Source organism: Lottia gigantea, assembly GCF_000327385.1.
Source record: "Lottia gigantea unplaced genomic scaffold LOTGIsca_125, whole genome shotgun sequence".
NCBI lineage: Eukaryota > Metazoa > Mollusca > Gastropoda > Lottiidae > Lottia > Lottia gigantea.
In genome coordinates this window covers 590,040-614,744 of record NW_008707332.1, presented here as the reverse complement: position 1 = coordinate 614,744, position 24,705 = coordinate 590,040, and the positions used below count along the sequence as shown (strand labels likewise).

Here is a 24,705-nt window from a genome sequence, read left to right as displayed (position 1 = left end):
GACACTTTAAACAGGAAATACTCATAGACAATGCATTGACACATGTACACTAGGCTATAATAATATGCTTAATACATTTATAAACAAAATATAATAGGTACCTGAAGGGTTTTGTCTCTAGACCTTAAATTATTATCAATATGTCTGCGAAAGTTGAAGGCGACTCTTCTGAATGAATATGGCGATTTAACACGAGGAGCAACAAAAGGTCACGTGGACCAATGAAAATTATATTACCTAATATAGACATACAATGACGTAAATATATTAAAGCTGAATTCTATGAAAACTAAAACAAAGTAAATAGCGACTGACTATTCAGAACACTATCAATGGAATAGAATTTTATTTGGGTTTTGAATTTAACATCTGCATGGCTCTTGCATTACTCTTCATTGCATTACGTTGTTCTATGGAGCAGTTGGTTAGAGCTTTGCTTCTTAACATAACATCATTTGCATGGTTACAACAAACAAATCGCGGTTGTTGGCTACAATCTCAATCATCGTGTGAAAGTCCTCTGACCTTGATTAAGTCATCTTCACTTATAATTTCAGTCGACTCTGTAAATGGGTAGGGATAATCCGGGAAAAATCAATGCTAAGAGGTTGGCCAAGGACTAGCTGGTAGAAAAGATCCTTCAGATTGTGAACCTATCCTTGTATATAGGTCCTATAGTTGTTTCTTTCTTTTTTCTTAATACACATGTCCATTATGTCAATAAAACAAACACGAACAAGAAATAATTTTATATTTACATGTATATATGATATATTACAAAGGGATACACAATTAAATATAGCTTCACCAACCAATTTCAAGTACCCATCCCTTGTTTAAGACTAAGCTGGCACCCTGTTTGTCTACAATTTAGAGAGTGGGCCATGTCAAGATGTACCTACTTCATAGAAAAATAACCAAATTTTGATTGATATTCTAATTGGTACTAACTACACAAATTTCAACACGAACTTTCTGATAGATTAAATAAATACATAGACAGTTTAAAGAAAATTGGTTGAAAACTAAAGCTATATCTAATAAATAAGACACTTGTAGAATATTTATTACTTCAACGTTTCAATGTGGTTCTCACGCCGTCATGCCTTTGAAAGATTAAAGCTTCATCATTTCAATATTCAAACAACCAACAATTTGTTTAATTCCACATAGAGAAAAGTGACAACATAAAAAACTACTTCGATTAATGGAAGTACTGTTAATTGTTTTTGAAGATAAATTGTAAATTGTATTAATTTTTAGCAGGTTAAATTGAGATCATTACAAAATACTAGGTCTACTAGGAGTCTTAGATTGCCTTTGGGTTGATGAAACTATTAACCAATGTTACAGAGGGGAATTTTCGGTCCGAAAAATAGGTCATATTCATGTGAATTTTCTGGGAGGGAAGTGTGCCTATTTTAAAAGTAAAATAGCTTGTCAGGCAAGTTAACATACGCCCAGTACTAGCTATCAGAAATGACACTAAAATCTTTAGTGGGGCTGAGATCTTATCAATATATACATAAATATCAAATTTCATTAAGATTGGATACAAACTGTAGCCTCATGGCTACAAGAAATGTGGACGGGTGAGAGGACGGCAATAAAATTAATGTCCACATTTTCATGTGGGCGTTTAAAATTACTGAATCCTATATTTAAAGATAAATGGTCTACAGTTGAAAAATTTATTTTGAATATTTATAAATTAATGAGAGAAGATATTCCCTTCAAAGCTCAATGTAGCCAAAGAGTAATATCTATGGAGCTAATGACCATGAATTAAAGTTGGGAAGATGTCAGGACGACTTATTCTGTATCATCCCCTCCTACATATTCATTTTCTGTATTCACAATATAATCTTCAAATGTATTGTGTAAAGATTCAAATGTTGGTCGTTCTTCAGGTCTCTGCTTCCAACATTGTAACATAATATCATAATAGCTATTTGGACACTCCTCAGGTTGTGTCATTCTTCCTCCGTTTGATATCATATCAATAGTTGCCTTGCCAGATTTACCTAGAAATAATATATAATCCATTAATTTGATAAAGATCATAATAATTACGCCCAAAATTAGTTGGAAACAACAGAAAATTTCACTGAAGACATAAATTAACTCAATCAAGGGAAATAACTGAAGTAACAAATTGGAAATCATTATTAATCTTTAAAATTCAAAACATCAACATCGTCATACATTTGTTTGAGCGTGTTCGTGGGCAAAGTTCGATCGTCCGGAAATCTATCTCGACCAGGTCAAACTGCAATTTGCTGAATTCATATCCCCTAAGAATGCAGGCTATGATAGGCCTGGCAAATGGAGGCCAATAGTTCATGTAATCTTGTAATTTGTTGAGTTGAGTTGAGTTGAGTTGAGTTGAGTTGATTGAATTGAATTGAATTGAATTGAAGAAGTGAATTGAATTGTTTATGCTGAATAAATATTTACAAAATAAAAACAAAAAGCTCACCAACATAAGGAACTCTTCCATAAGTAATTAGCTCATATAATAATACACCAAATGACCACACATCAGATTTAATACTGAACTTTCTATAATTAGCCGCCTCTGGAGCTGTCCACTTGATAGGGAATTTTGTATCTGTAATATCAAAAACAGAGCTTAAATATTCACAGATGATTTAAACAATATTTATTTTTCTGTCTATAAAATCGATTACAATTCCTAATATAACCCACAGATACATGCATGGAACTTATTGTTACATACATAACAATGTTATTGACCACTCCACTCTGACAAGACAATCTACCATGAATCTAAGTCCTGATAATAGGATTTTCTAGACTTTTACTAACCACGCACATTGTCAAATTAACTGTAGATAAATTAGGACCAAATTTAAAGATGTTTATGTTACCTATACACGTGAAGAGATAAAATTTTAGACAATATTCATGCAAGATTTATTGCTGTAGACCTTTTGGTAAAAGTGTGATAGCTTAACTTCATGGAGAATTTTTTTATGTTCATTTCAGAGCAATAAACAATAACAAAAAAACTTACTTTCAGCAGCATCATAATCTTCGTTGTTCAATAATTCTCTTGCCAGGCCAAAATCGGCTACTTTAACAGTACAGTTTTCATCAACTAAAATATTATCAGCCCGCAAATCACGATGAATTAAATGTTCTTTTTCTAAATAAGCCATACCATCAGTTATCTATATTTGTGAAAAAGAAACCACTTTATTGAATAATAAGGAACAAAAATTATGACACATGAATCCTACGCTTCAATTATAGAAGTGAAAATGAAAATAAAAAAAAATCAAAAATACATGCAAAAACGAATAAGCATTGGTATATGATATTTGTAAAAATAGTTTATTAGCAAGAAACTAGCTTGTATTCCACACAACCAAAGCTATTAACAACTTTTATGGTTAATTTTGAATATTTTTGAGATGTCAAATAAAAAAAGTCAAGCATCAAAAAAACAAATCAAGCACAAATACAAATTTTCATATGAGAGAAGCTAGGTGCTAATCTTCACACACACACACCCACCCTTACCCCAAAAATACCCAAAATATATTTTGGTGAACAAGACAGTGATAGAAAACAAATGGATTACTAACCTGTGCTGCCATTTCAACAAGTTTTAGAAACTCAAGATTTTTTCCATCATCACTGCGTAGATATTTTAATAAAGACCCATTGGCCATGAACTCTGTTATAATTAAGATAGGTAATGTATCTGTACAAACATGGATTAATCCTACCAAACGTCTATGACTAAGTTTGTGCATTATTTGAGCTTCTTTCAAAAAATCTACATTTGTCATCTGTGCTGAGTTTAAAACTTTTATTGCAACATCAACGACATTTCTTAGTTTTCCTAGAAGAAAATTAAAAAAATAAACTGAAAATTTAATTCGTTCTGTCATTTCAAAAATATTAGAAAAAAAAATTGCATGTTATTTGTACTTGAGTAAACCAGAAATGCGAATAAAAATGTATTCTAATTCTCTGTTTCACAAACTAATAACTGTACCTTTATAAACTTTTCCAAAGAATCCTTTTCCTAGTTCTACACCAAATTTAATGACATCACGATTGATTTCCAATTCCCGAAAAGGAACAACAGGTCTGAGTTTAGGACATGGTTTTGTCAATCTTGAACATAATCCCTCACTATTTCCTAAAAACATTACAAAAATGGTCATACAAATATTCAAGTCTCTACATACAATAGCTGTTTTCGTTTTCAATAGAGAGTCAATGTGCTTAGAGGAAAATGTTACAAGGAAAGCTTCAACAGCCTGTTTTGTAGAAATTTCAAACTGATGAAGCTTCACCATTATGTTTGTGCACGCCCACTCTAATAACAATGGGTTTGCAAAAGTGACCTACCCTTATAAAAATCAATGAGTTCTTCCAATTTTTTAAAACTGAAACGGGAACTAATATAGAATTCACCATTATCCTTTTTTCTGATTTTATAATGCCTAACAGATACAGCTAATGTTACAATATCTTCATCTCTTACAGATAACACAAGTGATCTCTTATCTACAAAAACATAACGAAACATCTAATGTTATAATATCTTCAGCTCTAACAGATAACACAAGTGATCTCTTATCTACAAAAACATAACGAAACATCTAATGTTACAATATCTTCAGCTCTAACAGATAACACAAGTGATCTCTTATCTACAAAAACATAACGAAACATCTAATGTTACAATATCTTCAGCTCTAACAGATAACACAAGTGATCTCTTATCTACAAAACATAACGAAACATCTAATGTTACAATATCTTCAGCTCTAACAGATAACACAAGTGATCTCTTATCTACAAAACATAACGAAACATCCAATGTTACAATATCTTCAGCTCTTACAGATAACGCAAGTGATCTCTTATCTGCAAAACATAACGAAACATCTAATGTTACAATATCTTCAGCTCTAACAGATAACACAAGTGATCTCTTATCTACAAAACAAACAAAACAGCTAATGTAACAACATCCTCAGATCTGACAAATAACACAAGTAATCTCTTATCTACAAAAACATAACGAAACATTTAATGTTACAATATCTTCAGCTCTAACAGATAACACGAGTGATCTCTTATCTACAAAGACAAACGAAACATTTAATGTTACAATATCTTCAGCTCTAACAGATAACACGAGTGATCTCTTAATCTACAAAGACAAACGAAACATTTAATGTTACAATATCTTCAGCTCTTACAGATAACACAAGTGATCTCTTATCTACAAAAACAAACGAAACATTTAATGTTACAATATCTTCAGCTCTAACAGATAACACAAGTGATCTCTTAATCTACAAAACATAACGAAACATCTAATGTTACAATATCTTCAGCTCTGATAGATAACACAAGTAATCTCTTATCTACAAAAACAAACGAAACATTTAATGTTACAATATCTTCAGCTCTAACAGATAACACAAGTGATCTCTTAATCTACAAAACATAACGAAACATCTAATGTTACAATATCTTCAGCTCTGACAGATAACGCAAGTGATCTCTTATCTGCAAAACATAACGAAACATCTAATGTTACAATATCTTCAGCTCTGACAGATAACACAAGTGATCTCTTATCTACAAAAACAAACGAAACATCTAATGTTACAACATCCTCAGATCTGACAAATAACACAAGTAATCTCTTATCTACAAAAACATAACGAAACATTTAATGTTACTATATCTTCAGCTCTAACAGATAACACAAGTGATCTCTTAATCTACAAAACATAACGAAACATCTAATGTTACAATATCCTCAGCTCTGATAGATAACACAAGTGATCTCTTAATCTACAAAAACAAACAAAACAGCTGATGTAACAACATCCTCAGATCTGACAAATAACACTAGTGATCTCTTATCTACAAAACATAATGAAACATGTTGTGCTTAGAACATCTTATACTAGATAAAGCACAAAATTTCTTCTGTGCGAAAAATCAACACATTGTAACGTTTATCTGGGGTACTAAGATCTTTACCTGATGCTTCTCTCACAAGAAATGTACCCTGAGGATTACCAGCTAATAGCAACATCTTATTAGATTCATTTCTATCATACTCAAACCACCAACTATAATGTAAAGCAAAGATATATATTAATTCCTCTCCCCACTTCAATCTAATGATAGTTACCCTCCTTATTAATTGAAATGAAATGAATGGAGTTTTACGTCCTACTCTTCTGCACCATGTGGGCTAATAGGACGGGCAACACCATGTAGGGTAGCCTACAATGAGGGAAATTTTGCCAGGACAGCAGTATTAGCCTGGTCTTCTTCGATTTCCAACTGTCGACAGATCTTTAATGCACCCAGCCTGTAGCACACGGAGCCACTCTGCATCACTGACAGGGGAAAACCGGGTTGAAAAATCCGAGGTATCATATCGACCTATGCAGGAATTGAACTCTTGACCTTCAGTTTAGCTCCTTATAAATTGAGCTGATTCCTTGTTATTATGTAGATTTCTTTCTAGGATTAGATATAACTCTTTGAACTCTGAGTGTAAAAATTACATTAAATGTCATATACTCTGAACTCTTAGAAAAATTACTTAAATTACATGTAAATGATGTTAAGGTTATGTGACCTCACTTAGTAACAGCAGTATCACAGCCGTTCGGGTATATCACGCATTAACACCGGTAGAGCAGCCACTATAGTGTTGTCAAAGACAAACACAAAATATGAAGAAAATATAATGTTATGTCGTTCATTATCATGTTTAGATCCAGATTGTACTGTAATATACCAATACTACTGGGTAAAATGTAAATTAAAATCTCACTTTTGACTTTCTGGTGACTCGTCATCTCTAACATAATTACTTGGTATATAACCTTGCTTTTTACTTCTTATATGAGTAGCTAACCACCATTCTTCTTTTAATCTATCAAAATGAAAGATCCTTATCAATCTTGCACCACCATTTTGTTTAAATAACGGAAAATTGTACACATGAAATTATTTGGTTTTACTTTTGCTTATTTAAAAGGCTCAATTTCAACTATCCATATCGCTTTTCAAAACAAAAATCAGATGTTCCGCCATTAAATGAAAATATTTCTTTTGGAAGTTTAGACAGTCATTACTGCCATAGCATTGCAATCATTCTCAAATGCAGATGTTACAGAGGCATCCTAATATCGGAAGTCTGGAAGTGAAATGTTATTTATTTTTTACGTTCCAGAAAAAACAAATTAAACCTAAGCAAAAGGTTAGATCGAAACATCTGTCTCTATTCCAGCCTCTTATAGCTATTTGGACAGGATGTCGGCTGGTGTAGAGACAAAAAAAAAGGCCCTGTTAAATGGGATCATTCCGCATTTTAAACATTTTTAAATTTCTCAGATCCGCAAAACCCAGATATATTCTTAACAATGAATGATACCATCATTTTCGCACTACACCATTTATGTCACGTCTCCGGCTCCATCAAAGTTTTTTTTAGAAACTGATCTCGCATCGGTCATTTATAACTGAGTGCGCAGCCAAAAGTTCATAGGCCTAGTAACAAAACGAAAGTTACGGTGATGCCCAACTAATTTACATTCATGGTCGTAGAGGTATTTTAATGTTTTGTTTTAAAAAAACGCATCTTCGGAGGTGTGGAAAATTCCCATTTAACAGAGGCTCTTTTTCCAACTCTACACCAGTTGACAACTGTCAAAATATCCATCAGAGGCTGGAATAGAGGCAGAAAACAAAAGGCAAGCAAGAGAGAACTATCCTTTTTCAACTCTAAACAAGTAGAACAATATTACTTACTGGTCCTCATGTACCATCATAAGATCACCCTTCTTAAACGGTAAATCATCATCAGATATTTTCTGATAATCATAAAGAGCTTTGTACCTTTTAAAGCCTATAATTACAATAAAAAAAAAACATTTGAAGACTTTTGTGAAATATATTTCATGGAAAGTATTAAATAATAATAATTGGAATTAAATGTCAATATATTAAACGATGTCTGTCAGAAAATTGTACTGTGATATTTTCATAAAAAAGTGGATAAAGGTATTCACGCCTAATCTTTCTAACCAAAAATTGAAGATAGCTAGCCAGACAAGGTAAAATACGCCCACTGGCAGCTTTGAGTTTAGATAAAAAATATTTGGCAGTACAGTAGCAATTACCAGTATGAAATATTCAACCTTCAGTCCTATACTTCTTTTGAACTTTTGGGGCGATACTGTATAATATTACCAAGTTTTGTCAAAATCTGCCAAGAATTTGGCCTTCTAAAGTGTTTACAGGCTAAAACTTGAACGAGTTTTTAGGAACAAAGGCAATAACTCAAACTAAATATTTTTCGATTTTTCTGATTTTCGATCGGGTTCATCCATGGTTGATAACAAATACTCACACCAAGTTTCAGTCAAGAATTGTGCCTTCTTGAGTGTTTACGAGCAATTGTGGACGAACGGACCAACGGACATGGGTGACGAAAATATACGCCCCTCATTTCATGTGGGCGTAAAATGAAAATGTACCGAAATGAAAGCATGTTATCTTACCAGGTGAAGGTGTTTTCTCTTTCTCAACTTCTTTAGTAGAAGCACAACCCATTGCCAATTATTGACATTCTTTTACATGTTAACCCAATAGTATTTAATCATCTAACATATTTTATCCACACCTGTTATCAATGATAATATAAATATATCCATGTACATGTAATTACCTAATCTATAAATTCTCACCAATATTACCTGTCTTAATGGGAATCCTTACTACATATAGGACCATGTAATTTATAAGCCTATATTCTCCATAAACTGAAAATGGCTTGCAAATATCTGAAGAAAAGATTACTAGCTATATTTGAACAAAATATCAATAAGAAATGCAATATTATTTACCTTGATAGCTTTTGCCTATGTGACATTATATATACCTGTAGATATAGTAGTTTTCATTTTACTTCCTATTAGTATGTTGAATAGGCCTAAATTGTCCAATTGAGTTCTATTGGTGTTTATACATGCATATTATTATTGTCATAAAAAGGGTTTGCTATTCATGCAGATATGACAGTGCAATGATTTAAGATATCTAAATAAAGATATCGAGGGGATTGACAAGGAAGAACATTTTAAATTACTCGAATACTCAAGTGACTAAGAAGAAAGCTATTAAAATTGAACATTTCTTGTAATGAAAATAAGTTAGGAAAAATACTGTAAAATAGTCTATAGCTTCCAATCTCAAATACATTACTGGCAAAGGAAAAGAAAGATTTTAAAAAAGGGTTAGCTGTCTCTAAGAGATAAAAATAATAGTTAAAAATTGTGGACATCAGACTGACTAATGTACATGTTGTGGCATCACTCTAGTATTGCACTGTGACTTAGTATTCAAACTTTTCCGCTGCTAGTAAACTGACTATAGAATTTATATTATATATATGTATACTAGAAGCTTTCATACAATCACAAGTAAACAGTATAAAGACAACCCAATTTTATGTCATTCAACCACATTCTCTCTCAAATTCAAAACAGACTCTTCATATAAAATCTCTAAAACTTTTTGATTAAGACTCACCACATTTTATTACTACAAGTATAAGTTAAATTACCAGCCAATTTCAATAAAGACTTTCGATGATCTATATTTATTATTGGAAAACCCTACTTCATGTAACTAGTTGTACCTGTACTAATGTAAACAGGGCCAACACGGATTATTGGTGTATAAATATTCATGGTAAAATTTACTTCCTTGTTCATTGTCTTTCGAATAAAGTCATTTGATATCCAAAATTGTTTAAACTTGTACATAATATAATATTCATGTAAACCGATATCTCACATCCGCAGACCGCAAATAACAAAAGGTACGAAAATCGTTTCAAATTTCACCCAATAACAAATATATAGACCACATTCAACTAGAAAGATTTATTTCAACGTTATAGGCACGCAGTAGAGGGACATTACTCTTGCAAGTTATAACTAATTTTATTCATTGTGTATTACGGTTCTGATCTTTTGTAGCTTACTTGGTATTTCTTTTCTTCCAGATTTGACCATAAAACTACTTTCGATTTTCCCAACAGGTCCAAATTATAAATAAAAAGAAAATTGATTAATAGATTAATAGATTAAAATATTTCGTTTCATATGAAACAAATGGCCATTTCGGATTTTATCAGAAACCTTTAGTTTCGTTTTACAAGTCGTTTTTTTGCAGTTGGGCACGATGCGACAAGTTGGGCAATGCGGCAAAATGAACCCACCGGGCTACAATCTCAATCTTCGTGTGAAAGTCCGATGACCTTGATTAAGTCATCTTCACTTATAATTCCAGTAACAAATGGTCACGGATAATTCTGGAAAGATCAATGCCAAGAGGTTGGCCAAGGACCAGCTGGTAGAAAAGATCTTTAATTGGGAACCTAAGTTAGTTGTTTCTCTCTTTTTTCTTAATACACATGTCCATTATGTCAATAAAACAAACACGAACAAGAAATAATTTTATAACAGAAATATACATGTATGTACTATGATATATTAGAAAGGGATACACAAATAGCTATTTAATATAGCTTCACCAGCCAATTTCAAGTGCCCATACCGTGTTTAGGAACACTAAGCTGGCACACTGTTTGTCTACAATTTAGATAGTGGGCCATGCTAAGATGTACCTACTTCATCAAAGAATAACCAAATTTTGATTGATATTCTAATTGGTGGTAACTACACAAATTTCAACACGAACTTTCTGATAGATTAAATAAATACATAGCAAGTTTAAAGAAAATTAGTTGAAAACTAAAGCTATATCTAATAAATAAGACACTTGTAGAATATTTATTACTTCAACGTTTCAATGTGGTTCTCACGCCGTCATGCCTTTGAAAGATTAAAGCTTCATCATTTCAATATTCAAACAACCAACAATTTGTTTAATTCCACATAGAGAAAAGTGACAACATAAAAAAACTACTTCGATTAATGGAAGTACTGTTATAATATGTTATGATATTTCAATTGTTTTTGAAGATAAATTGTAATACTCATATAATGACATCATTACTCGCGAATTATAACAATTACAGACAAACCTCAATTTTTAACGAATTAAAATGTTCATATGATTTTTGATTAAAGAAAATGTAGACACTCATTGTTGTTGTCAGATCAAAGACAAAATTAGTTGGCAATTAAATTATTAGGCTACGTTACATTGTATATGGAATCATGATGCTTGAGACTCTTTTTTTAAAAAAAAATAATAAGATTTCATAACTCTTTCTTATTTAGGCCTACTATATAATTATGTAGTTATTTAACTATTGCTGCAGTAAAGCATCATATTCAGTCACATGCACACAGATCAATAAATATTTGGAATAAAAATTTAGTACAAAATTAGTACGGTAGGCTTAGAAATTACCTTATTAAGATATAGCAAAATATAAATATTCTGTACATAAATAAAACAAATTTCATATAAAATATTTATAAGAGCTTCATTAGTTTTTAGTAGGTTACATTGAGATTTCTGCCTGTGAAATACCTCTTTCACAATAGATATCCCTCATTTAGAGACAAATATTGCATTTAATATCTAAGGAGCTAATGACCATTTAGGAAGATGTCAGGAAGACTTATTTTAATCATCCCCTCCTCATACATGTATAATCTACCGAAGTTGTCGGGTTTCTATTGCTTTTGCTTGTTGTCCATCGCTCTCACAGTATGTCCGAATTCTACCGATTTTTTGTTTTTTTCCTAACCAAATTTTCACGGGACCTACCATATTATTCAATGTCAGAGGTGAACGGTCGCATTTATCGATCAAGATTCAACGAACCGTATCAATTTTCAAGTTAATCTCGAGGAAAATGAGCTACGATTTAGCGGCATGGAGAGCCAACATTGGACTTTATATACACAGAATTACTACAAGAAATCTGAGGAATAATGTGCTTCATTTTACGAACATGACACTCTCTCTTGTTTTTCTCGTCAATCTGCTGATGTTAATGGCCGGCGACATTGAATCAAATCCAGGTCCAGCTACTAGACAAAGCCAAATCTCAACCAAGACCGGTGAGTTAGTTTTAAGCAATAGTGAAGATAGCCTTAAAGACCTCACTCAAATTGTTCTAGATTTGAAGGACGAGATAGCTAGCCTCAGAGGGGAAGTGAGGGAACTTAATATCAAAGACGAACTCATGTCATTGAGGAATGAAGTAAATCAAGTTAAATCGGACACCGACACAGTCATAAGCAAAGTTGACGTAAATGATAATCAATTGAGACAGAAATATTTGATATTTTATGGTTTTGACGAAAGTAAAGAAGGGAAAAGAGAAACCTGGGGTGATTGTGAAATTTCGATAAGAAAGTTTTTATCAGAGAAATTAAAGATGGAGGGGGCAGAGGGTGACAGTTTAGTTTCCATTGATCGTATTCACCGTGTCCGAAAAATGCGTCAAAACTCCAGTCGATCACGTCCTATCAAAGTTTCGTTTCATAGACTAAAAATGAGAGACATAATCCTGTCTAAAGCCAGACAACTGCTCAAAGAATCAAATGTCAGTGTTTCTGAAGATTTCACTCAAAGAGTGAGATCAATTCGTAAAGGGTTAATACCACATCTCAAAGAGGCCAAGCAGAACAGTGATAACGCCGTGACGCTCAAATCTGATAAACTGATTATTAACAGAAATGTATTTACTTTTGACCTTGAAAAGAAACAATTAGTTCCACTCAATCAATAGCAGCCAAATAACAGAAAAACGACACCCGAATATAATAAACGATCTCTTAATATTGTTACTTGGAACATTGAAGGCCTCTCATATAAACTTTCTAAATACGATAATTTATACACTCTAGTCAAACAATATGATATAGTTGGTTTTGTGGAAACTTTTCAAAAAACTCGTGATGAATTTTCATATACTTTCCCGGGATACCACACATTTGATAGTATGAGAACTTGCGACTCAAATAAATCTTCTGGGGGTGTACTTGTGCTTGTTAAGGCGGCTCTATCCACCTACACAAAACGAATTCTAGTACCTGACACTCTGGAAGAAATGGTATGGCTACACATCAACACCAAAAAACTTGGCCTGCCTAGAAAAATACTATTTTAGGTTGTGTTTAAGTCCCACCCGTCAACTCAATCTTTTATGATAACAAAGATATAAACTGCAATATTTCCTCGATAGAATCAGCATTATTCTCTATTAAACAAATCTATACTGATATAGATACTATCTTAATGGGAGACATGAATGCCAGAACTGCAATGGAGGTAGACTTCATTGAATGCGGCACTGGCACCCATATACCAAGTTTGGAGGCTTGCTATGACATCATGCAAATAAACCATTCTCCGACAGATATGTTACCAACACGACAAAACTGTGACATGCTAACGAATAATTTCGGAAAGCACCTGTTGGATTTGTGTTGCGAAAATAACTTCATAATTCTGAATGGTCGAAAAAATCCCGATTCCCAAGGCAATTTCACATATGTATCCACAAGTGGTGCGGGTACAATCGATTATATTATCGTGAGTCCAAATCGTTTCTCTAATATAGAATATATCTAATGTGTATTCCGTCCTTGACACAGATATATCAAAACATTTTCCAGTATTATGTGAACTTATACTGTGTAAGAACGTCAAACCATTTACAAAAATTACATCGCCACAAATTGTCAAGTATAAATGGAAACCGAGTTTTGCTGACCAATTTATATTAAACATTAATAGTGCCGAATTCACGTATAAACTAGACAACGTGCTCCAGAAACTCGACGAAGACATGGAATCCTCGATCAAACTTCTAAATGAAGCTCTTTTGTCTACCGGTGATAAGTCGAAAATGAGGAGTTGTATGCAACCAGACTATCGTAAACAGCCACGGTGGTTTGATAATCAACTTGTAACTTGTAATCATCCACACAGTACATAAAAAGGGTGACCGTGACACGTACACCTGCAAATTATCGTGGAATCTCCTTAATTGATGTTGTATCAAAATTATTGTGTTCTATTCTCAACAAAAGACTTGTCGAATGGTCCGAGGAACATCAACTACTTGTTGAAGAACAAGCAGGCTTCAGACGTGGCTACTCCACTGTTGATAATATATTTGTTCTTAATTCTATTGTCAAGAAATACTTATCTAAATCTAAAAACGGGGTCTTATATTGTTGTTTTGTCGATTTTAGTACTGCATTTGATTTAATCCAAAGAACAAAATTATTTTGTTTACTCATCAAAAAGGGCATGCACGGCCGAATGTATAATTTGCTATACGATATGTACAATCGCACCACTTCAAAAGTTAGAGCTAATGGTACTTATTCTACAGAATTTGAATGTGTCTCTGGGGTAAAGCAAGGGTGTATCCTTAGCCCGTGGTTATTTGGAATTTACATAAATGAGCTTGCTCTCATGTTGAGATCTGAATGTAGATCAGGTTTATTTATTAATCAATGTATCGAAGATGTTTTTCTCTTGCTTTTCGCCGATGATATCTCCTTGGTTGCAGATACTGTAGGTGAACTCCAGAATAGGCTTGATGTCCTCAATACATATTGTTCAAAATGGAACATGAGAGTTAATCTTGTTAGGACTCAAGTTGTAGAACGGGGGTGTTTTGTCAAAAAAAGAAAAATGGCACTATCAGGGTAACCAGATTGATGTTGTCAATCATTACAAATATCTAGGTATTATATTTTCAAATAGACTTAAGTGGAATCTTTGTTGTAAAACCCTTTCTCTGCAAGCAACCAAGGCACTTAACTGTATAAAGCTATGCATGTCTAAACTTGGACAGCGTAATGTTAATATTGCATTTAAACTGTTCGATTCTATGGTCAGTCCAATATTATACTATGGAGCAGAAATTTGGGGAACCGAACTCAAGACGGATATAGAAAATGTACAAAACAAATTCTGCAAATGGATTCTGTGTACAGGTGTGAAAACTACAAACGCCATTGTGGCAGACTAGAGCTCTACGTCAACTGTGTTATTAAACCGGTTAAATATTTTCTTACAATCCAAAGTATGAGTGACAACCGATTACCAAAATTGTGTTACCTGATGTTATACGAACACGATTTACATGGTAGGTTTAATTGGTGCTCATCTGCACGTATGTTGTTATTAAGTTCTGGTTTTGGTCATGTGTGGATGCACCAGGGTGTAGGGGACGTTACGCAGTTTCTTGCTTGCTTTAGACAAGGCATATAAACTTTCAAATCTGACAGGCTTTTATATCTAAATCCCCTCGCTGTGAATTCTACCACAAGATCAAATCTAGTATATATGCTGAATCTTATTTATCTAGTCCATTATCACATAAACTCCGTTTTTGTCTTGCTAACCTTAGATGTTCAACTCATCATTATTTTAGAGATTGAACAAGGCCGCCATAATATTACAAGGGAGGAGCGAATATGCTCAATTTGCAATATAAAGCAATTAGGCGACGAGCTACACTTTATAGCATTCTGTCCTATACTCGAAGATCTCAGAACAAATTTCTTGCCAACATGGCTAACTAAATACCCTTCAGAGGAAAACGTTGTCAGAATGTTTATGAGCCAAGACCCAAATATAGTTCGTTCTCTGTCCATATTTATATGTAAGGCAATGGAAATAAGGACGGAAATCCTAAAGCCTTAGACGTTTCTGATGATTTATTGGTTCTGTATATATATATATTTATTGATATTTACCCTTATTTATTTATCTCGTATGTATTTCTTATTATTTAATCAACGCTATGTATATTACTATATTTACTTACTTTATTTAATTAACATAACTTTGTTTGGCATCGTATATATCAAAAATCATTGTACTTTAATACTGTAGGCATATTGCCTTAGAGTAATTGAATAACTAAACAAATAAAATAAAAAAAATAAAAATTCAATGTCCTATGATTCTTCACCATATATCAACAAAATAACTATTTTTATATAATATCTATTACTCGTATTTTGATTACATGCGTTAATCTCATTACATTCTCATTGCCTGATTAATTAATCCCCCAATTAATATGGTAGTTTGATCAATTCAATTCACCCAATAATTCGTATTATAAGCCCACGTGACACACTTTTTATAACAAAATCAGGTAGCATCTACTTTCGCTTGTATTCACCGTATAATCTTCAAATGTATTGTGTAAAGATTCAAATGTTGGTCGTTCTTCAGGTCTCTGCTTCCAACATTGTAACATGATATCATAATAGCTTTTTGGACACTCCTCAGGTTGTGTCATTCTTCCTCCCTTTGATATCATATCAATAGTTGCCTTGCCAGATTTACCTAGAATTAATATATAATCCATTAATTTGATATAGATCATAATTATGTAATGTAATCTTTAATGCATTTTGTATATAAATGATTTCTTAGAGTAATTTAGGATTGTCCACATATAAAAACAAAAAGCTCACCAACATAAGGAACTCTTCCATAAGTAATTAGCTCATATAATAATACACCAAATGACCACACATCAGATTTAATACTGAACGTTCTATAATTAGCCGCCTCTGGAGCTGTCCACTTGATAGGGAATTTTGTATCTGTAATGTCAAAAACAGAGCATAAATATTCACAGATGATTTAAACAATATTTATTTTTCTGTCTATAAAATCGATTACAATTCATAATATAACCCACAGATACATGCATGGAACTTATTGTTACATACATAACAATGTTATTGACCACTCCACTCTGACAAGACAATCTACCATGAATCTAAGTCCTGATAATAGGATTTTCTAGACTTTTACTAACCACGCACATTGTCAAATTAACTGTAGATAAATTAGGACCAAATTTAAAGATGTTTATGTTACCTATACATGTGAAGAGATAAAATTTTAGACAATATTCATGCAAGATTTATTGCTGTAGACCTTTTGGTAAAAGTGTGATAGCTTAACTTCATGGAGAATTTTTTTATGTTCATTTCAGAGCAATAAACAATAACAAAAAAACTTACTTTCAGCAGCATCATAATCTTCGTTGTTCAATAATTCTCTTGCCAGGCCAAAATCGGCTACTTTAACAGTACAGTTTTCATCAACTAAAATATTATCAGCCCGCAAATCACGATGAATTAAATGTTCTTTTTCTAAATAAGCCATACCATCAGTTATCTATATTTGGAAAAAAGAAAGCTCTTTTTTGAATAATAAGGAAAAAATAACGACGCTCCTACGCTTCAATTATAGAAGTGAAAATGAAAATCAGAATGACTTTGCATAAGAACTGTAAATAAAAAAAGACATGCAAAAACGAATATTTATTGGTATATGATTTATTTAACTATACGTAAAAATAGTTTAAGATTATTAGAAAGAAAGTAGCTTGTATTCCACACAACCAAAGTGAAAACAAAATATCTAAAATTGAATCCTGAATAGTGAAATTTTGACAGTCTATTGAGCAAATTTTCATTAAGCTTGCTATTTATAATCTGTAAATATGGTTGATTTTGAATACTTTTCAGATGTCAAATTAAAAATTTTCATATGAGAAAAGCTAGTACTAATCTTCACACACTCCCACCCTCGCTCTCACACACCCTTACCCCAAAAATACCCATAATATATTTTGGTGAACAAGACAGTGATAGAAAACAAATGGATTACTAACCTGTGCTGCCATTTCAACAAGTTTTAGAAACTCAAGATTTTTTCCATCATCACTGCGTAGATATTTTAATAAAGACCCTTTGGCCATAAACTCTGTTATAATTAAGATAGGTAATGTATCTGTACAAACATGGATTAATCCCACCAAACGTCTATGACTAAGTTTGTGCATTATTTGAGCTTCTTTCAAAAAATCTACATTTGTCATCTGTGCTGAGTTTAAAACTTTTATTGCAACATCAACGACATTTCTTAGTTTTCCTAGAAGAAAATTAAAAAAATAAGCTTAGAATTAAATTCTTGAAAAAATTGAAAAATATTGCAAAAAAAGTTTTTTTGTACTAGAATAAACCAGAAATGCGAATAAAAATGTATATCTAATTCACTGTTTCACAAACTAATAACTGTACCTTTATAAACTTTTCCATAGAATCCTTTTCCTAGTTCTAAACCAAATTCAATGACATCACGACCGATTTCCAATTCCCGAAAAGGAACAACAGGTCTGAGTTTAGAACATGGTTTTGTCAATCTTGAACATAATCCCTCACTATTTCCTAAAAACATTACAAAAATGGTACATACAAATATTCAAGTCTCTACATACAATAGCTGTTTTCGTTTTCCCTTTAAATAAGAGAGTCCATGGATAAGATGATAAAAACGTCTAAAGATCTTACATTATAAATATTTAAAAAAAAAAAAATTCAACACCTTATTGTGCTGCTATTACTAAGGGTAACAACAGGTGCCACAAATTGAACAGTTTAACAAAAATCAAATGGAGTTTACATTCTACTTTTCTGTACCTGTTTCGATAGGAAACAGCATGCAATGTGCAATGAGGAAAATTTTACAAGGAAAGCTTCAACAGCCTGCTTTGTTGAAATTTCCAACTGATGAAGCTTCACAATTATGTTTGTGCACGCCCACTCGTATTACAATGGGTTTGCAAAAGTGACCTACCCTTATAAAAATCAATGAGTTCTTCCAATGTTTTAAAACTGAAACGGGAACTAATATAGAATTCACCATTATCCTTTTTTTCGATTTTATAATGCCTAACAGATACAGCTAATGTTACAATATCTTCATCTCTTACAGATAACACAAGTGATCTCTTATCTACAAAAACATAACGAAACATCTAATGTTACAATATCTTCAGCCCTAACAGATAACACAAGTGATCTCTTATCTACAAAAACATAACGAAACATCTAATGTTACAATATCATCCGCTCTAACAGATAACACAAGTGATCACTTATCTACAAAAATATAACGAAACATCTAATGTTACAATATCTTCAGCTCTAACAGATAACACAAGTGATCTCTTATCTGCAAAAACATAACGAAACATCTAATGTTACAATATCTTCAGCTCTAACAGATAACACAAGTGATCACTTATCTACAAAAACATAACGAAACATCTAATGTTACAATATCTTCAGCTCTAACAGATAACACAAGTGATCTCTTATCGGCAAAAACATAACGAAACATCTAATGTTACAATATCTTCAGCTCTAACAGATAACACAAGTGATCTCTTATCTACAAAAACATAACGAAACATCTAATGTTACAATATCTTCAGCTCTAACAGATAACACAAGTGATCTCTTATCTACAAAAACATAACGAAACATCTAATGTTACAATATCATCCGCTCTAACAGATAACACAAGTGATCACTTATCTACAAAAATATAACGAAACATCTAATGTTACAATATCATCCGCTCTAACAGATAACACGAGTGATCACTTATCTACAAAAATATAACGAAACATCTAATGTTACAATATCTTCATCTCTTACAGATAACACAAGTGATCTCTTATCTACAAAACATAACGAAACATCTAATGTTACAATATCTTCAGCTCTGATAGATAACACAAGTGAACTCTTATCTACAAAAACATAACGAAACATTTAATGTTACAATATCTTCAGCTCTTACAGATAACACAAGTGATCTCTTATCTACAAAACATAACGAAACATTCAATGTTACAATATCTTCAGCTCTTACAGATAACGCAAGTGATCTCTTATCTGCAAAACATAACGAAACATCTAATGTTACAATATCCTCAGCTCTGATAGATAACACAAGTGATCTCTTATCTACAAAACGAAACATCCAGTGTTACAATATCTTCAGCTCTTACAAATAACACAAGTAATCTCTTATCTACAAAAACATAACGAAACATCTAATGTTACGATATCTTCAGCTCTAACAGATAACACAAGTGATCTCTTAATCTACAAAAATTATAATAGAACATCTTTATACTAGATAAAGCACAAAATTTCTTCTGTACGAAAAATCAACACATTGTAACGTTTATCTGGGGTACTAAGATCTTTACCTGATGCTTCTCTCACAAGAAATGTACCCTGAGGATTACCAGCTAATAGCAACATCTTATTAGATTCATTTCTATCATACTCAAACCACCAACTATAATGTAAAGCAAAGATATATATTAATTCCTCTTCCCATCTAATGATAGTTACCCTCCTTATAAATTGAAATGAAATGAATGGAGTTTTACGTCCTACTCTTCTGCACCATGTGGGCTAATAGAACGGGCAACACCATACAGGTTACAATGAGGGAAATCTTCCAATTGTCGACAGATCTTAGCACACGGGGCCTCAGTTCTAAATGCTATTTCCATGTCAGCCTCTCTTACCTGCATCACTGACAGAGGGAAACCGGCTTGAAAAATCCACGTTTCCTTATCTACAGAACAAGTTTAAACAATTCACATGTTCGCAATTAAATCTAATGGAAAAGGGATATACATCCGTTAAAAACTTAAAATTTTTTATGCATAGATCTACTACAAAAAGTGAAATGAAAAATGAAATAAATTGAGTTTAAAGTCCTATTTTTCTGCACCATGTGGGCTAATCAATACAGACAACGTCATTTCAGAGCGCAATGAGTGAAATTTTGCCAGGACAGTGTCATTAACCTGCTCTTTTTCGATTTGGCTCTGTCAAGGGATCTTTAATCTGCACAGTCTGTAGCACACGATGCCTCGATTGATTGTCCCGTCCGAACGACTAGACGTTCCATGTCAGCCCCTCTGCATCACTGACAGGGGAGATCTACTTCCTAGCAACCGTAAAAGAAAGAGAATGTTGGGTTAAGCTTTTTTTTACTTTTTTTTTTTGATAAACAATTTATTTATTTCATATAATTACAGTAGTAAGAAACAAGTATACAAACGATACAGAAAGAAGCGTAAGGCTTAATTTAATCTGCTTCGCAAAACAAAACAAAAATTGTTAAAACAGTGAAATAATTCATGTAGTACATTTAAATACACAAAAATTATCAGACAATAAAACGTATGCATTTATATAAGACATTTTTCTCAGATGTATGTGGAGGGATCAGATCAGGGAGAAGTCAGATAAGAATGATAGTTGTGTCACGGCAAACGCTGTAGTGCAGTTCAAACTCATTGGTCCGACCTTGGCTTGAAGTAAAGACCTACGCACCACGAAGACAGTCTAAATTTGTTTCCAGTAGGGAAAGATAGATTTGTGGAACACCGAGATATTAGTTGCAGTTTGATCTATTCCAACAACTTTAAAAGATTGGAGAACATTAGAAAGTCATGGACTATAGAGAATATGGTTTCGTTTTCAATTTTGGACAGCAGAGAATCTCCGAAAAAGGGTGTTTTGATTGATTTTCTTGAATGGTGGTGTTTGTCAATTATTGTGGATCGCATATTAACGGCGTAAAATTTGCAGTATACAAGAAAGCTTCTAGAAGGTGGCCAAGTTGGGTTATCTGAAATAAACATTGCGAATTTATGTGCATTTAGCACACTTTATTGTGTCTCAATCTGCAATGTATAATCTATAATGCTCTTCTTGTTCCGAAATTAAACTAGGTTTGGACAACGTAATCTTAAAGATGGCAACCGATCTGGCAGACTTAATATTTTGGGTAAGATTGTTCCACAGTTCGACAGTTGATGGCAAAAAAGAGTTTTTGTAATGCTCAGAGTTTGATGGAACGTAGTTTGTCGTGGTTTCTGACAGGATAGGGATTCACAGAAGCAACTGAAGGAGGGACGAGCATACATAAAAAGGGGGGTACTAATTTATTAATCATTTTGTAGAATAAGGTAAGTTTATTGACGATTACGGCGTTTTTCAAGAGAAGTGAAGCATGTCTTCCCTATACATAAGTTCGTGTGATGTTCCCGGAAATTGTCCGGTAATGGTTCGTAAGGCATCTAGTTGCAAGTTCTCTAATGTACTGCGTCCTCCTTTTGAACAGTTGTACCAGATGACATCTGCGTAGTCAAACACTATAAGGATAAAAGACTTGTAGATCAGTTCCAGAGTCTTACGATTCAAACGATATTTTTTGGCTTCTGAAGCAGTCCATCAGTAATTTTAAATTGAAATTGAAGTTTACCTTCCAGTTGTCAGACCACTCGAAAAATTTGCCGAGGTCTTGATGGTTCTTCAATAGTAACGTAGAGAGTAATGGAGGAAACTAGACTTCTCGCCCACGAGAAAGCGAGGAAAAGGGCGAGGAAAAAGGCGAGAAAAAAGGCGAGGAAAAAGGCGATGAAAAAGGCGAGAAAGCGAGGGTAAAAAATTTTCTTCGCTTTCTCGCCTTTTTCTTTGCCTTTTTCCTCGCCTTTTTTCTCGCCTTTTTTACTCTCGCTATCCCGCCCTTTTCCTCGCCTTTCCCTCGCCTTTTTCTCGCTTTCTCGTGGGCGAGAAGTCGAGTCGAGAGTAGATATGGCCGCAACCGGCTTCCATAGTATGAGAACATTACATGTCATCATTTTGAGATCCCTCTTAACTATGCCAATACACACATGCACAAATTGAAATGTAAACTAAAATCTTACTCTTGGCTTTCTAGTGACTCGTCATCTCTAACATAATTACTTGGTATATAACCTTCCTTTTTACTTCTTACATGAGTAGCTAACCACCATTCTTCTGTTAATCTATCAAAATGAAAGATCTTTATCTCACAAGCTTGCCAGGCAACTGTAAATTAATTTTGATTCGTTTTCCCAAAACAAGGGCAATAGCTCAAAACCATTCATTGGAAAATTGTCAAATATGAATCTGTCCAAGATCTCATCGATATAAATGATCACACCATTGCACCAAATATCATTTGAATCCAATAAAAACTGTAGTCTCAATTGTGTTCACACAAATTTTGACGCCTTTTTTCTTAGTCAAAATCGTCAAAATCTATACAGTCCAAGATCTCACCAATATCAAGGATTACACCAAATTTTATTCAAATCAGATGGAAACTGTAGTCTCTACTATGTTCACAACAAAATTTTGGCGCGTTTTTACTAAGTCAAGGGCAATTATTCAAAGACCGTTCATCAAAATATCGCCAAATTTTATTCAGTTCAAGATCTCATCAATATCAAGGATTACACCAAATTTCATTTAAATCAGATGAATTAAATACATTAATTCATTTTACTTAAGCGGAGTCTTTGTTATAAGACAGATAATCTTGAACCACAGACACTATACTTCCGGGCGTCTAATTCTCAAAATGTCCTTGTAGTGAACCCACAGTCCCTCTACAAATAAACCTAAAATTCGCCAGGAAATGTCAAGAAATCACCTTTCAGGGAGTCAAATTCTGTAAAAAAAATTTAGAGGAGGTCTCCAGAAAATCGCGTTTTAATGGGCGTCTTCGTAAGCACATTAACGTATTAAGTTAAACTGGTGCTAAAGGATTTGTATAAGCCTCGGCTTCTTTCTGAAAACATAATTCTGTCTTTATGTAGGCTATGTATCTATTTATTGTAAATCGTTATAAATATATATTGTTTAAACCAAGTGAAATGCTATCTATTCTCTACATTCCAGAAAAAACAAAACCTACACAAAAGGCTAGCATGAGAGTACTTATATACAAGGGTCTTTCCATTTATTCTAAACAAGTATAATAATATTACTTACTGGCCCTCATGTACCATCATAAGATCACCCTTCTTAAACGGTAAATCATCATCAGATATATTCTGATAATCATAAAGAGCTTTGTACCTTTTAAAGCCTATAATTACAATAAAAAAACTAGAGCCACACGTGGCACAGAGTGGGACTTTGCAAATGTATTGCAGAACAAATGTATCCTATGCGAGTTATGCCCCTTTCCCAAAATGTAAACAATTAGTAATTCAATCCGGATGTGCCACGCCGACCTCAACTTTTTTGTCATAGGTTAATTCAAATTCAAATTGTCTTGTTGTGTTCCAAGTTTCAATGTTCTACATAAAATAGGTCATAAGATATATACACACCAAGCTCAAAGAAACAGAAATATTGTAAAAAAAACTCAAATTTGAAAAATTCACGAATTTCAATTTTGCTTTAAAAAACGATTGTTATAAATCACTTGAAAGAGCATGAAAAGCACATTAAGAATCCGAAAAAATTAACCCTCTAGGTTAATTAGGTCACGTGCTAGAGTAGTCCAAAGTGGCGAATTTGGCTGTTTTCGGACAGCTATAAAACCGGAACTACATGTCGGAGGTCAAATGTCAAAGTATTAACTGATAGCTAAGGTCATTGACCTTTGACCTTATGAAGGTCAAGGTCATCAAAGTTTAAGATCACGAGATATGACCCTTCAAACTTTGAAAAAATTCAACCGGATGTTGCAAAAAAGCAAAATTGAGAATCGAAAAACGGCTTCCTAATGTCATGTTTTTTTTTTATCTTCTTTCATTTGACACCAAAATCATTTAAATCGGATGAGCCATTATGTCCGAATAAAAATCGAATCATTTCAGAAAAATCAAAATGGCGGCCAAAGTTTCACTTCTGTTCCGGATTTTTTTTTCTTCGTTTTTTTGTCATAACTTTGTCTACCTATCAGCATAAAATTTTTTGTCTTATACAAATTACACCGGAAGATATC

The 24,705-nt window shown here is 33.0% G+C and overlaps 3 protein-coding genes across 3 annotated transcripts; 1 reads left to right on the top strand and 2 right to left on the bottom strand.

Moving 5' to 3' along the window:
* Positions 1 to 1,812: 1,812 nt before the first annotated feature.
* Positions 1,813 to 6,908, bottom strand: LOTGIDRAFT_207647 (hypothetical protein; the record flags this gene model as incomplete). Its single annotated transcript, XM_009048620.1, has 8 exons — positions 6,851 to 6,908; positions 6,043 to 6,134; positions 4,387 to 4,545; positions 4,028 to 4,174; positions 3,612 to 3,871; positions 3,038 to 3,194; positions 2,480 to 2,611; positions 1,813 to 2,024 (listed from the first exon to the last, which is right to left on the bottom strand). The coding sequence occupies exons 2-8, from the start codon at positions 6,095 to 6,097 to the stop codon at positions 1,813 to 1,815; spliced, it is 1,122 nt and encodes a 373-aa protein (XP_009046868.1). The 5' UTR covers positions 6,098 to 6,134; positions 6,851 to 6,908.
* A 5,108-nt stretch (positions 6,909 to 12,016) lies between these two features.
* Positions 12,017 to 12,799, top strand: LOTGIDRAFT_172042 (hypothetical protein; the record flags this gene model as incomplete). The annotated part of the gene is made up of 2 exons (XM_009048619.1): positions 12,017 to 12,125; positions 12,186 to 12,799. The coding sequence occupies 2 exons, from the start codon at positions 12,017 to 12,019 to the stop codon at positions 12,797 to 12,799; spliced, it is 723 nt and encodes a 240-aa protein (XP_009046867.1).
* A 3,414-nt stretch (positions 12,800 to 16,213) lies between these two features.
* On the bottom strand, positions 16,214 to 16,378 carry LOTGIDRAFT_60517 (hypothetical protein; the record flags this gene model as incomplete). The annotated part of the gene is made up of 1 exon (XM_009048618.1): positions 16,214 to 16,378. A coding segment is annotated over one exon (165 nt), but the record flags the coding sequence as incomplete, so codon positions are not given.
* Positions 16,379 to 24,705: the final 8,327 nt, after the last annotated feature.